Below are 12096 nucleotides of genomic sequence, written 5' to 3'. Positions count from 1 at the left end.
CCTTCCTTCCTTCCTTCCTTCCTTCCTTCCTTCCTTCTTTCTTTCTTTCTTTTTTTTTTTGCTACTGGGGATCAAAATTGGGCCCTTGCTCTTCTGAGGCAGGCGGTGGAACTACTGAGCTAAATCCCTGGCCTTAAATGTTTCTAAGTTGGAGTATATGGAGTAAAGGTACTTAGCTCTAATGTCAGGGGCTCTTTTGAGAGCCATTGATAATAGCATTGACATTTTTATTTTTAACATAAGACTGAGACAGTCTATTTTGGGCCAAATGTTTTTGTTGCAAATATCTTTTAAAAGTTCATTGTCAGTAATTAGATGAAGCCCTATTATGCCCATTATAGACAGGTGGTGCAGATTTAAAAAGAAAATCTTAGTAGACCTTGTGATTTCTACCCAGGTTATTAGTGAATCTCAGGTGTAATGATTCTCTGTTGTTGACTTAAAGAATATGTTTTAGATATCCTATGAGCCCATTATTCAGTGTAGCCTGTATTTTCACTGGAGTGAAGGGCTAGGTCATCTCTAATTCAAAAGAGACACATGTCTGATTAGAGCTGGGGCTTGCTGGATGCATGACATACATTCTGCAGTGTCATGTAGAGCATGGATAAGATGGCTATGTCCCAGCTTATTTGAAATGAGTTATTAGCCTGTTATGAGAATGTTAAGCTTTCTGCCCTGGAGCATTTGCTTTTGGACAGACAGTAGTATAACATAGATGCTTCTTCACTGTTACCTACAAAACCAAACTTGAAGTGTTGGAATAAATTCACTATTTTTTTTTTGTTGTTGTATGTTTGCAGTGTGCCTACTGTGTTAATGTTGGGATTACAGATTTTAAGAATCTTATTAGATGAGTGTGACAGTACAAGGCTGTAATCCCAGCATTCTGGAAGACTAAGGCAGGAGGGTTGCAAGTTTGGGCCTAACCTGGACAATTAACAACTTAATGGGAACCCATCTCAAAAAATAAATTTTTTTAATAGGCCTGAGAGAGCAGATACTGTATTTCATCTGGGTGTTTGAAATGTTGAGAGTTCCAAAAATAATCACATACTTAGAGTAAAAACTATATGCATGATTAGTAAAATTAATGTAAAACAAAACCAAAAATATATAGATAAGCAAGAAGAAAACAAGCCTCCAACTGTTAGCATGTGAGACACAAGTCTTCAGAGAAGAGCCTAAAGGCAGATGGGTGCATCACTGCACAGAATAATTGCAGTAAAGTGTAATGGCATGTTTTCTGATACCACATTTTCCTTGTCATTCATCTGTCATTGGGCATATAGGCCACTTGATAACTTAGCTATTTCAAATTGTGTTGCTATAAATATAGGGATGCATGTATCACTGTAATATTATGCCTGTAACTGATGGAAATACTTAGAAAAGGTATAGCTGGGACAAATGGAATTTCTAGTTTTAGTTTTTTAAAATAATTTACATATTGATTTCCACAGTGGTTGTACTAGATTACATTCCCACCAACAAATAGAAACATTCCTTTTTCCCACAACCTTGCTAGCATTTGTTTTTTGAGATTTTTTTTTTTTTTTTTGGTACAGCAGATTGAACTTGGGTCCTTGCACTTGCAAGGCAGGCCACCGAACCGCTGAGCTAAATCCCCAGCCCTGTTTTTTGAGTTTTGATAATAACTATTCTTTCTAGAGTTAAGAGGAAATCTTAGTTTTGTATGATTTGCATTCCTCTAATGTCCAAAGATGCTGAACATTTTTTCATATACCTGTTGGCCATTTGTACTTCTTTTTAAAAAAATATTAGTTCATTTAATTTTCCCATTTTTTTTTTTATTTTGCTGTTGTTGTTCTTTAAATATTCTAGATATTAGTCCTCTGGGGAGTAGCTGATACATTTATTTTCCCATTCTGTAGGTTTTGTTTTTGCTTTGTTGTATGTTTCCTTTGCCGTGCAAAAGCTTTTAAATTTGATATAATGGATGCTATTTGTTGATTCTTGATGTTATGCCTTGTGTAAATGGGCTCTTTTCAGAAAGTCCTTGCCTATGCCTTTGTCTTGAAGAGTTTTACCTATTTTATCTACCAGTAGATTCATTTTTTTTTTTTTTAACTGGGAATCGAATTCAGGTCCTTGTGCTTGCGAGGCAAGTGGCAGAACCACTGAGCTAAATCCCTGGCCCTAGTGTTTTGTTTTTAATATCTAAATCATTGATCCATTTTAATTTGATTTCAATACAGGATGAGAGATATTGTTCTATTCATTCTGCACATGGATAAGCAGTTTTCCTAGAACCATTTATTAATGAGGCTATCTTTGCTCTGGTGTATGTTTTTGGCCTCTTTGTCAAAGAGCAGATGGCTGAATGTGCCTGGCAGTTTCTCTATCCTCAGTTCTATTCTACTGATCCACATGCCTGTTTTTGTGCCCATGCCATGCTGCTTTTGTCACTGTAGGTTTGTAATATAACTTGAAATTTGCATTTGTAATGCCTCTTACTTTGCTCTTATTTCTTAGGGTTGCTTTTACTGTTCTGGCTATCTTCTGGTTCCATTTTAGCATTTTTTTCTAAGCCTGGGACAAATGCTGTTGGTTTTCATTGGGATTGCATTTAAATATTACTTTTGATAATATGACTATTTTAACAATCTTGGTTATGCTTATGAAGGAATGGGATGTCTTTCTGTTTTCTGATGTCCTCTTTGATCTCTTTTTTCAGAGTACTATAGTTTTCATTATAAAGATCTTTCACTTTCTTGGTTAGGTTAATTCCTAGTTTTTTTTTTTTTTCTTTTTTTTTTTTAAGCTATTGTGAATGGGATTGTTTTCCTCATTTCTTTCTCAGTGAGTTTATTGTTCATTGTTGGTGCACAGGAATGCTATTGTTTTTGTGTGTTGATTTTATATCCTGCTACTTTGCTAAATTTGTTTATTAATTGTCAGAATTCTTTGGTAGAGTTTTTTGAGTCTTCTGTGTAAAGGATCGTGTCATCTACAAATAAGGATAGTTTGACTTCTTCCTTTCCTGTTCAGATATCTTTTAATTTCTTTCTCAGGCTTGATTACTCTGACTAAAGTTTTGAGTACTATATTAAACAGGAGTAGTGAAAGTGGATATCCTTGTCTTGTTTCTGAGCGGAGTTCTACTTTTAAACATGCAGGATCTTTGTCATTTTTTTTAAGCTTTGAAAATTTTGATGTGCATTGTCTGACTTTTCTCTTTGTGCATTCATGTCTTGTGGCCTATAGCCACACTTCAGACATGGTTTTCTTCAGAATTATTAGTAACATTTAGGACTTGCTGGATTGTCATCATGACTTCAAACTGTAGCAATTTAAGAATAAAAATGTTATTAAATAAATTGTGGTATCCATAGTTGTATCCCAGGCAAGCACTGTTGATAGCATCTAACTTTATGAATTAATGTTGCTTTTTTTAAAGATATGAACTTGCCCAGCAGCTTCAGCAGCACCAGCAAGCTGCTTCAGTGGATGACAGCTCCATGGACCAGCAGAGCATGGAAGTGTCGGCTCCCTTGCCGGTAGACATTGAGAGCACCGAGCTGCAGCCTACGACTGAGGCAGTCACAGCAGACCCTGAGGCTATGCTGGACCTGGGGCCACAGCATGTAGTTGGCACAGAGCAGGGAGCCCTTGGGCAGCAGCTAACAGATCAGCCTTTGGAAGCTGATGAAGGTGGTATTTCTGGAGTTTTAACTTAACAGAATGATCCTATCACATTTCTCAGCCTGTCATACTCAACGTGGTCCCTACTAGGATCTCTCCTCTTTGACTTCCTGGACTATAGTTTGTACTGTGTATGTATGAGTGTGTACGTGTGTGGTTTTGACATTTTATATTGCCCCTTCTTGTCTTTTACCAGACTTTTATTTTTCTTTTGGTACCAGGGATTGAACTTGGGTCCTTGCTCTTGCAAGGCAGGCCACCGAACCGCTGAGCTAAATCCCTGGCCCTTTATTTTTTTGTTTTTTTTCAGACTTTTATTTTTCTTTTGGTACCAGGGATTGAACTTGGGTCCTTGCTCTTGCAAGGCAGGCCACCGAACCGCTGAGCTAAATCCCTGGCCCTTTATTTTTTTGTTTTTTTTCAGACTTTTATTTTTCAGTATTACTAGATTTTTGTTTGTTTTAAAGATAATGTGACTTCCTTGTAGTGACTGTTGAAAGTATTAAATATCTTCAGGCTTTAGCAAGATCTCCTGTGTGTATTTTTTTGGTGTGGGTTCTTCCAGTTCTTTCTAAGCAAATGTTCTGGCATGCTTATGCTTAGTCATCTGTGTGTACACATTCCCTGTGCTTACTGAAATGCAGGTCTTTCCATACATGCTTTTTGTAACCTGCTTTTATCTGTAATATATTGAGAGAATCTTTCCTTTTACTTACATATATCTATATGATCATTAGTATTTAAGGAGAGTACACTCATAGTGGAGATTCATAGATAGAAACAGGTCAGCACACTATTTTTTCCTGTTTATGGTGGGATTAGGTGCCTGATCTAAATTATAAAGTAGCATGTTCTTTCCTTCATTAATAAAGTTGGGCCTCAAAACATTGTCAGCTCAACCATAGCAGTGTGCTTAGTGCTGTAGATGATTTGCATTGTGGCACAGGCTTCTTATCTTGTTCAAGTTTGTTAGCGAATAGTTTGCTGACCACGTTGCTGTTTTGTTTTATGAATGTCCCAAAATGTATTTTAGTCTATAGGTAGGATTGTGGACTTCTTTAATACCCTGTGATACCTGGAACAATATACATCCTAAAAGGTTTTAAATAGTTGCTGAATATATTGCATTTTAAAATATTATTTTATAGAAATCATATAGATATACTGTACATATATATGTATGTATATACATCATTATAGAACGGTATATAGCATTCCTATTGTCTTTTCAAAATAAGAATAACTTTTGAAAATTCACAAGAGTATAATTTAAACAGATAAGTGAATGTGAAGTAACTTTCAGATGTGTAATCTTCCTTTCTCTTTGCATTCTTATCCCTAGATGGGTTTGTAGCCCCTCAGGACCCTCTGCCAGGGCACATGGACCAGTTTGAAGAGCAGGCTCCCCCACAGCAATCCTTTGAGCCAGCAGGACTATCACAGGGTCAGTATGGGTTTCCGGGAGATTTGCAAATAAGCCAATTTGTGCAGGGTTTACTTTTACATCCACCTTAGATATTTCTCTAAAGACCCTTCTAAAATTTGTAATTTCAAACCACATAGCTTTTGAAAGCATTGTGTAAGTTTTAAAATACATTTTTGCAGCTGCTGATAAAAACAAATTCTGATTCTCACTTCCTTTAGCTATCTTTTATTTATAAACTAAACTTATTTTTTCTTTTTGTGTAATTTGATTATTTTTTATAATACTTCTGTTTCTAACTTATTTCAGGCTTTACAGTGACTGACACATACAATCAACAGACTCAGTTTCCACCTGTACAACAACTACAAGATTCCAGTACGCTTGAATCCCAAGCCTTATCCACAAGTTTCCACCAGCAGAACTTACTACAGGTTTCAAGCTCTGACACAATTAACGTAGTGAGTGTCTTCAGAATGGATATGTTCCTGTCATTATCTAGCAGATGCTGTCCTATCTTTTGCTATAATTATTTTAAAAGTACTTATTTACAAATGCATGCCCATTAGTACATTCCCTATAAAAACTTTGGTGTGTATCACACAGGACTTTCTCTCACTTTAAAATATCTTAAGAAGGTCAACTCTGTAATATGCTTTTGCCTTTTTGGCTGAAAGCTAGGAAATCAATAGTCTTGTGCAATAAAGCCTGAGGATGTTGTTTTCGGCATAAATATTCTTGTTTTTGGACTTTTAAAATGTGTTAAAGGGGAAATAAAATTAATGCTGGAATATAAAAAATAAGCATATATGTATGTGTTTAGAGGTATTGATTGGGAAATGAACCCACGGTCTTCACACTGAGCTACAGACCTCCAACCCTTTTGAAAAAGTATTTTTGAGACAAGAGTCTCACTAATTTGCTGAGATTGGGCTTGGACTTGAAAGCCTTCTGCCTCAGGGTGCTGGCATTACCATTTTGTGCTGCCTTGCCCAGCTTTAAAGCAAGTATTTAATCACATAATTTTAAAATTCCATCTCTTATGTTGGAGACATTTAAGTTTTTAATTTTTTTCTGTTCATGGAATTTATTTGTAAATAGTTGTGAAAATGATTGACCAGTCAGTTGACATCTGTCTTTTAATATCTGTTGGTAGTTTTGACTAGTGGTAGGCCTGAAAGTAGCACTTTTCATAGCTAGAAACCACATGAATGACCAAACCAGTGTAAGTGGTATAGCACAGTGGAGGTTGTCTAATTTCGTCATGAAATTCAGGTGAACAAATTAGAAACAGGTCCTTGTTTCCAGCAGTGTACGAGGTAGATTTCCACTCTGTAATCTGCCTTTTGACTGTTCAGGATTCTGAAGCTGGCTTACCCTTTACCCCATGTGAGTAAAGTATACTTTGTACACTGTGTATTTTGGAGGGATTGGGAAGCATTGTCTAGGCTTTGTGCTACAGTGGTACTATGGATTGTTTAGGGAGGGTTAGCATAACTGCTCTTTGTACAAGATGCTGTTCCAGGGGGTGGAGGGTGGCATTTCTTTTTCCATCTGTGGCTTTTGTGACAAGAGAGGAGACATAATCTTTTCAGAAGGTAGGATTTTTTTTTTTCACTGCCATTTTGTTAGCTTTCCATTTCTATGAGAAAATACCTGAGAAAACCATCTTAAGGCATATTGTGCCTCATTGTTTCAGTCTTTGGTCCATTGGCTCCATTGCATTTGGGCCTGTGCAGAGGCAGAACATCATGACGGGGAGCATATGTGGAGGAAAGCTGCTCCCCTCATGCTGGCTAGGAAGCAGAGGAAGAAAGAGACTGGGTGCCAGTGTATTCTTCAAGGGCAGCCACCTCACTTCCTTCTACTTGGCTCTACCTCCCCCGAAGGTCCTTCTGCCTTGCAATAAATAGTTCCAGACAACAAGAGCTACCAACCAATCTGTAAGCAAATGGGCTTTTGGAGAAGATTTAAGATCTGAACTATACCAGCTAGTAAGAGCAAAGACAATGAAAGGGTAACCTCTTATTAAGATGTATTAGAGAATCAACTTTATGGTCAGCTAAATTCTATATTACTGTAAGTTAGTAGGAAATAAGTATCTGTTTTTTTTTTTTCAGCTTTAATTGAGTTTATTGGTACATTTTAGGGATACAGTACAGTTACATTCATTGTTGGGATCTTGTACCTCTACATGACAAATCTTGATTCTCATTTTTTCCCCTTACCTCTGTCCTCCCTTCACCCCCTAAGTATCTGTTTAATTGTACATCTGTGATTTTTACTATTGCTGTGGCCCAAATGATCACAATGGATAGCTTGTGATTTTGTCTCTTTAAGTCCACATTTATGAGTGTTTGTGTCCTCAGTTCCTAGTTGTTGAGTTGTTTTATGTTTCTTCATGGATACTCACGTACTCTGCTTTATACTTATGCTCATTCTAGACAACTCATTTGATTCAGGAATCATCCCAAGAGGAGCTGGACCTGCAGACACAACGTCCCCAATTCTTAGAGGATGGAGAAGACCAGAGCAGGCGCTCTCACAGGTAACCACCCAGAGTGGCCTCCTGACACTGAGTGCTGTACTGCCAAAGGTCTTGTGACTTTTAAACTCTGTCAAGTAGAGTTCATTATCATCCGCCCCCCTTTATTAAGGATCAAAGATTCATTTGGTGAAATTTATACTGCTAGTAAGCACAAGGGCCTGATTTTGGATGCAGCAGTCTTTCTTTAGCCTGAACATTTAATGCATTGTGCAGTAACTTTCTACCATCACTTTAAGCTATTATTATCAAGTTGCTAGAAATAAATTTAGATGGCACCTTTTTGTCTAAGACTCTTTGTGTGCTATAGGCCAGAATTCCTAAGGCAGTCTGTAACTACATATGCTGAGCAATGTGTGTTGAGCACTGCTATGCACTATTTGCATGATACACACTTGCAGGGCATCAGGGTCTGCCCAGCTCAGAAACTAGCAGATGCTCACAGTGAAAAGTCAGTACTTATAAAATTAAAGATGAAGATTTGTGTCATAAAAACTAAAATGAATATTGTCTTTTATGGAAATTGCCTTAGCTTTATAATGTTTTGATAATTTTATTCATAAAGATTTTAGACAGTGCTTTTTTCTAGAACCTTTTAAAACTGATGAGCTGCCTGATTAATGGGAATGGTTTTAAGATTTTAAAAATGTATGTTTTACTAATAGTAACAAACACGTAACCCCGAATGGCCAAGTAATTACCTTGTTACTTTTACATAGGATTTTTTCTCAAACACAATCTTAAGTTCCTTGAGACAGTATTTTGTGCATTTGATTCTTGACCTTCAGAAGGGCATTGTCCTGAGACCTCAGTGAATTTACAAGTTTTAAAATGTAATTAAAAATGTAATTAAAATGTAATAGAGCAGTGCTTTTTATTTTAGGGGTCTGAGGGTTCTGAGTGCATGCATGGTGTGACTGAAAAATGCAGTGCATATTTAAGTTAAATGTTAGACATATTGATATCAGTCCCCCTCAGAATACTCCCCTATGTTTTGAACACACTTAATCTCACTGTTCTGGCCGGTTTCTGAAGCAGTTCTGTAAGACTTCTTTTGAGAGTGTCTTTAGTTGCACTGCTATGTCGGTCTTGTTGTTCTGAATCAATTCAAAATGTTTATCATTTATTGTCATTTTGACTTTGGGGAAGAGCCAGAAATCACATTGTGCCAGATCTAATGAGTAAAGTAGTGTTTCTCTATGTTGGGTGGCATTTGGTAATAGCATTCACTGTATTTTTAATCACATTTCATAAAAATATTCATGAAAGAAGACTTCTGAAACTGCTTCAGAAAGTGGCCAGAATATGGAAATAAGTCTATTTGAAGTAAGGAGGACCATTTTGAGAGGAATTAATGGTAATATGTCTTTTGCTGTAATAAATTTTTAAAAATTTATTTACTATATATTTTGATCACACCACATACAAATGGCCTCAGGGTTTCTATGACTCATGATATTTTATTTGCACTTTGATTTATTCAACATAGATTTCTTTGCTAGTGTCTGATTTGGAATTTTGTATTACTGTTTTCAGGTACCATTAATCTAATATTTCCTTATAATTTCATCATGGCATCTGCTTAGGCCTTCCTGTGCTTAACCCCTCACATTATTTATCCATTCATTTATGCCACCCTTAGGGCCTATTAAGTATAGGCATTAAAGCCATCTTAGTGAGCCAAGATAGAGTTTACATTCTAGTAGAAAAGAAAACAAGCAAGATGAGTAAGGAAACCCTGGGCCTGGGATTTAGCTCAGTGGTGCTGCTGCCTGCCTCTCAAGTGCAAGGTCCTGAGTTCAATTCCCAGTACCAAGAAAAAAATAAAAAGAAAGGGAAACCTCATTGAAGGTGAAATCATACTGTGGACCATTGTGCCAAGTACCACATGGCAGATGTCTGAAGGGCAGTTATTGCTTTTGTTAAGTAGTAATTGTGAACTCTGAACACGTTAAGCAGGTGGAACCTTATAGAATACGCTACAGGTCAAGCTGTGGGAGAGATAAAGGATTTAAAAAGATTTAAAAGAGGATTTTGACCTGAACATCGACAAGGCAGAGATATTGTCAATGTGGTCAGCACAGATTTTGTTAGGTTTAAGACCAAAGTTTAGTTTTTGTCTTTAAGGTTGATACTCAAAAAGCACAGGGGCTGGGGATTTATCTCAGTGGTTCTGCCTTCTGCCTTGCAAGCAGGAGGTCCTGAGTTCAATCCCCAGTACAAAAAAAAAAAAAAAAAAAAAAAAAAGCTGGGCATGGTGGTACACGCCTGTAATCCCAGCACTCAAGGGGCTGAGACAGGAGGATCGCTGTGATTTTGATTGCAAGGCAGGCATCGGAACCTCTGAGCTAAATTCCCAGCCCTATTGCTGTGATTCTGAGACCAGCCTGGGCTGCATAGTGAGTTTCAGGTCAGTCTCAACTACATAGTGAGACCCTGTCTCAAAAATACAAAAACAAAAAAGAACAGCATGTGTTCAGTTTTTTTCATCAGATTGAAAGTAAAGGAAGAGGTCCAGATTGGAAGTTCATACTTGGGAGTTACCAGTATAAAGACTAGTATTTAAGCTGAGGAGTGCGCATGCAAAACAGAGAAGTGATTCAGAGATTGCACCTTGACCATTCCATGAAGGGGTGCACAAAGGGAGGAAGAATGAGCCATGGGGCCAAGGTAGACCAGCCATGATATAGAAGAAAATCTGCAGGAAATATTAGCATTTTTTGTTTGTTTTTTGAGGAAAGGATATATTCTTTCACTGAATTCTCAGAAACAGCCTTCTCCTACACATTAAAGAACACAACCCAAGTACAATAAACAGAGTAGTGAACCCTCCAAACTTCAGATGAGCCATGTCCAAGACTGTGACCTCCAGGAATGCAGCAGGTCCCAGTCTCTCTACTTCATCTCATTGGAGGAATTCATTTATTTCAGAGTTGTAACAAAGATGAACTGAAATCCTGTCTCTTAGTGATACTGCTCTAAGTGCTAGCTAGCCTTTGTAATTTAGTAGTTATTGGACATGTTGGAAGAATTACTCCATACTCTACGAAGAAGGTGGGTGTATTCTGTGAAGTGAGGACAAATGGTGCTTCTGTAGACAAAGAAGTATCTGTCCTGGGTGGGCAACATTTGGGTCTTCAAGGCATAAGCCCAGGGATGAGGTGGGAGGTTGGCTGGGGTGGTGGTGCAGACCCTGCTTGGCAGACTGCTCTGGAAGGGAGGTTGTTTCTCCATAGTGTGGCCAAGTCCTTTTGCTGAGGTAGTTGGTTTTAATTAGCAGAGGTGAGTTTTGAAAAGCTTTGTATATTTCAAGCAGTATAGTAGTTTTTAGTCCTAAGAAGAGATCTATTATTTTTCACCACAGACCAGTCCATCTTGACTTTAATTGCAGATTCACTTTTCCAATGCTTGCTCTCTGTTTTCAGTGGATAGCCTCACAAAACCACAATTGAGATTACAGCAAAATGTTGTGTTTCTATTTCCTTAGCTCTTAGTTTAGTGTGGACTGCAGAGGATTTGCTAGCTAGTTATATAGGCTCTAGTTCACTTGAGAATGGATCAAAGAGTGCTTGTAATATGTAAACAGGGAGGCTGAAACTTACGATATTTTAATCTTTAAAGTAATTTTAACCTAATTACATAACTAGGGCAGTGGTGAACCTGTGGCATGTGTGCTGCAGTGGGCTATTTGTATCATTGAAAGCTCTAAAAAGTTTGCCATAGCGGACCTAGGGGTAAGTAATTCTGCATGTTTATATAGTCTAGTATTACTCTAGTATAATATCTTCTCTTAAAAGTTTAAATCAAAAAAGTGTATGGATTGGCATTTCTGAATGTCCAGCCTCACAAGTGATTCTGACCCTGAGCAACTGGAAAGTTTCCCAGTGTCAGTACCTTAGTAAAAATGTAGCATATAGAAATGTTTCTTCCAGTATGTTTAGAGAAAGTTTATAATTAGTCAAATATTTTGTCTGCTGAGGAGTTTTAACAGGATGTCCCACTTTGGATATTAAATCAGAACTTGATCTAGCAAACTGTCTTTGCTACCATTTTGTATTGTATATTATCATTACCTCAGTGTGGGCCACATATCCAGTTTCTGCAAGAGTTGTGTTCACTTGGTTGGTGATTATCAACAAAATTGGTTTGCTTTCCTCTGTTCTCAGATGTGTTCATAATCATGCTCTGAAGGAGCAAGGACTGAGCTGTGTGTGTTTGGTTTGCAGGTGTGATTATTGCAACAAAGGCTTCAAAAAGTCCAGCCACTTGAAGCAGCATGTGCGATCGCACACAGGGGAAAAGCCCTATAAATGCAAGCTCTGTGGGCGCGGATTTGTCTCTTCTGGTGTCCTCAAGTCCCATGAGAAGACGCACACAGGTCATTATCATCCTCCCACATGGAAATTTTGTGTGTGCTTTTTTTTTTTTTTTTTTTTTTTGTACCGGGGATAAACAAGGGTCT

The 12096-nt window shown here is 37.5% G+C and overlaps 1 protein-coding gene across 1 annotated transcript in view; it reads left to right on the top strand.

The window, feature by feature from the left end:
* The window catches only part of Znf236 (zinc finger protein 236), a gene marked incomplete at its 5' end in the record, with an annotated part of 117689 nt that overhangs the window by 54416 nt on the left and 51177 nt on the right, over positions 1-12096 (top strand). Inside the window, 5 exons of the mRNA XM_033757385.1 lie at positions 3422-3675; positions 5009-5110; positions 5399-5550; positions 7534-7637; positions 11861-12012. Coding sequence (XP_033613276.1) covers positions 3422-3675; positions 5009-5110; positions 5399-5550; positions 7534-7637; positions 11861-12012 — 764 coding nt within the window. The remainder of the gene's footprint in view (positions 1-3421; positions 3676-5008; positions 5111-5398; positions 5551-7533; positions 7638-11860; positions 12013-12096) is intronic.

This window comes from Fukomys damarensis, unplaced genomic scaffold (genome assembly GCF_012274545.1).
Source record: "Fukomys damarensis isolate Sample0158 unplaced genomic scaffold, DMR_v1.0_HiC HiC_scaffold_30, whole genome shotgun sequence".
NCBI classification, from domain to species: domain Eukaryota; kingdom Metazoa; phylum Chordata; class Mammalia; order Rodentia; family Bathyergidae; genus Fukomys; species Fukomys damarensis.
This window is presented reverse-complemented; position numbering and strand designations above follow the sequence as displayed.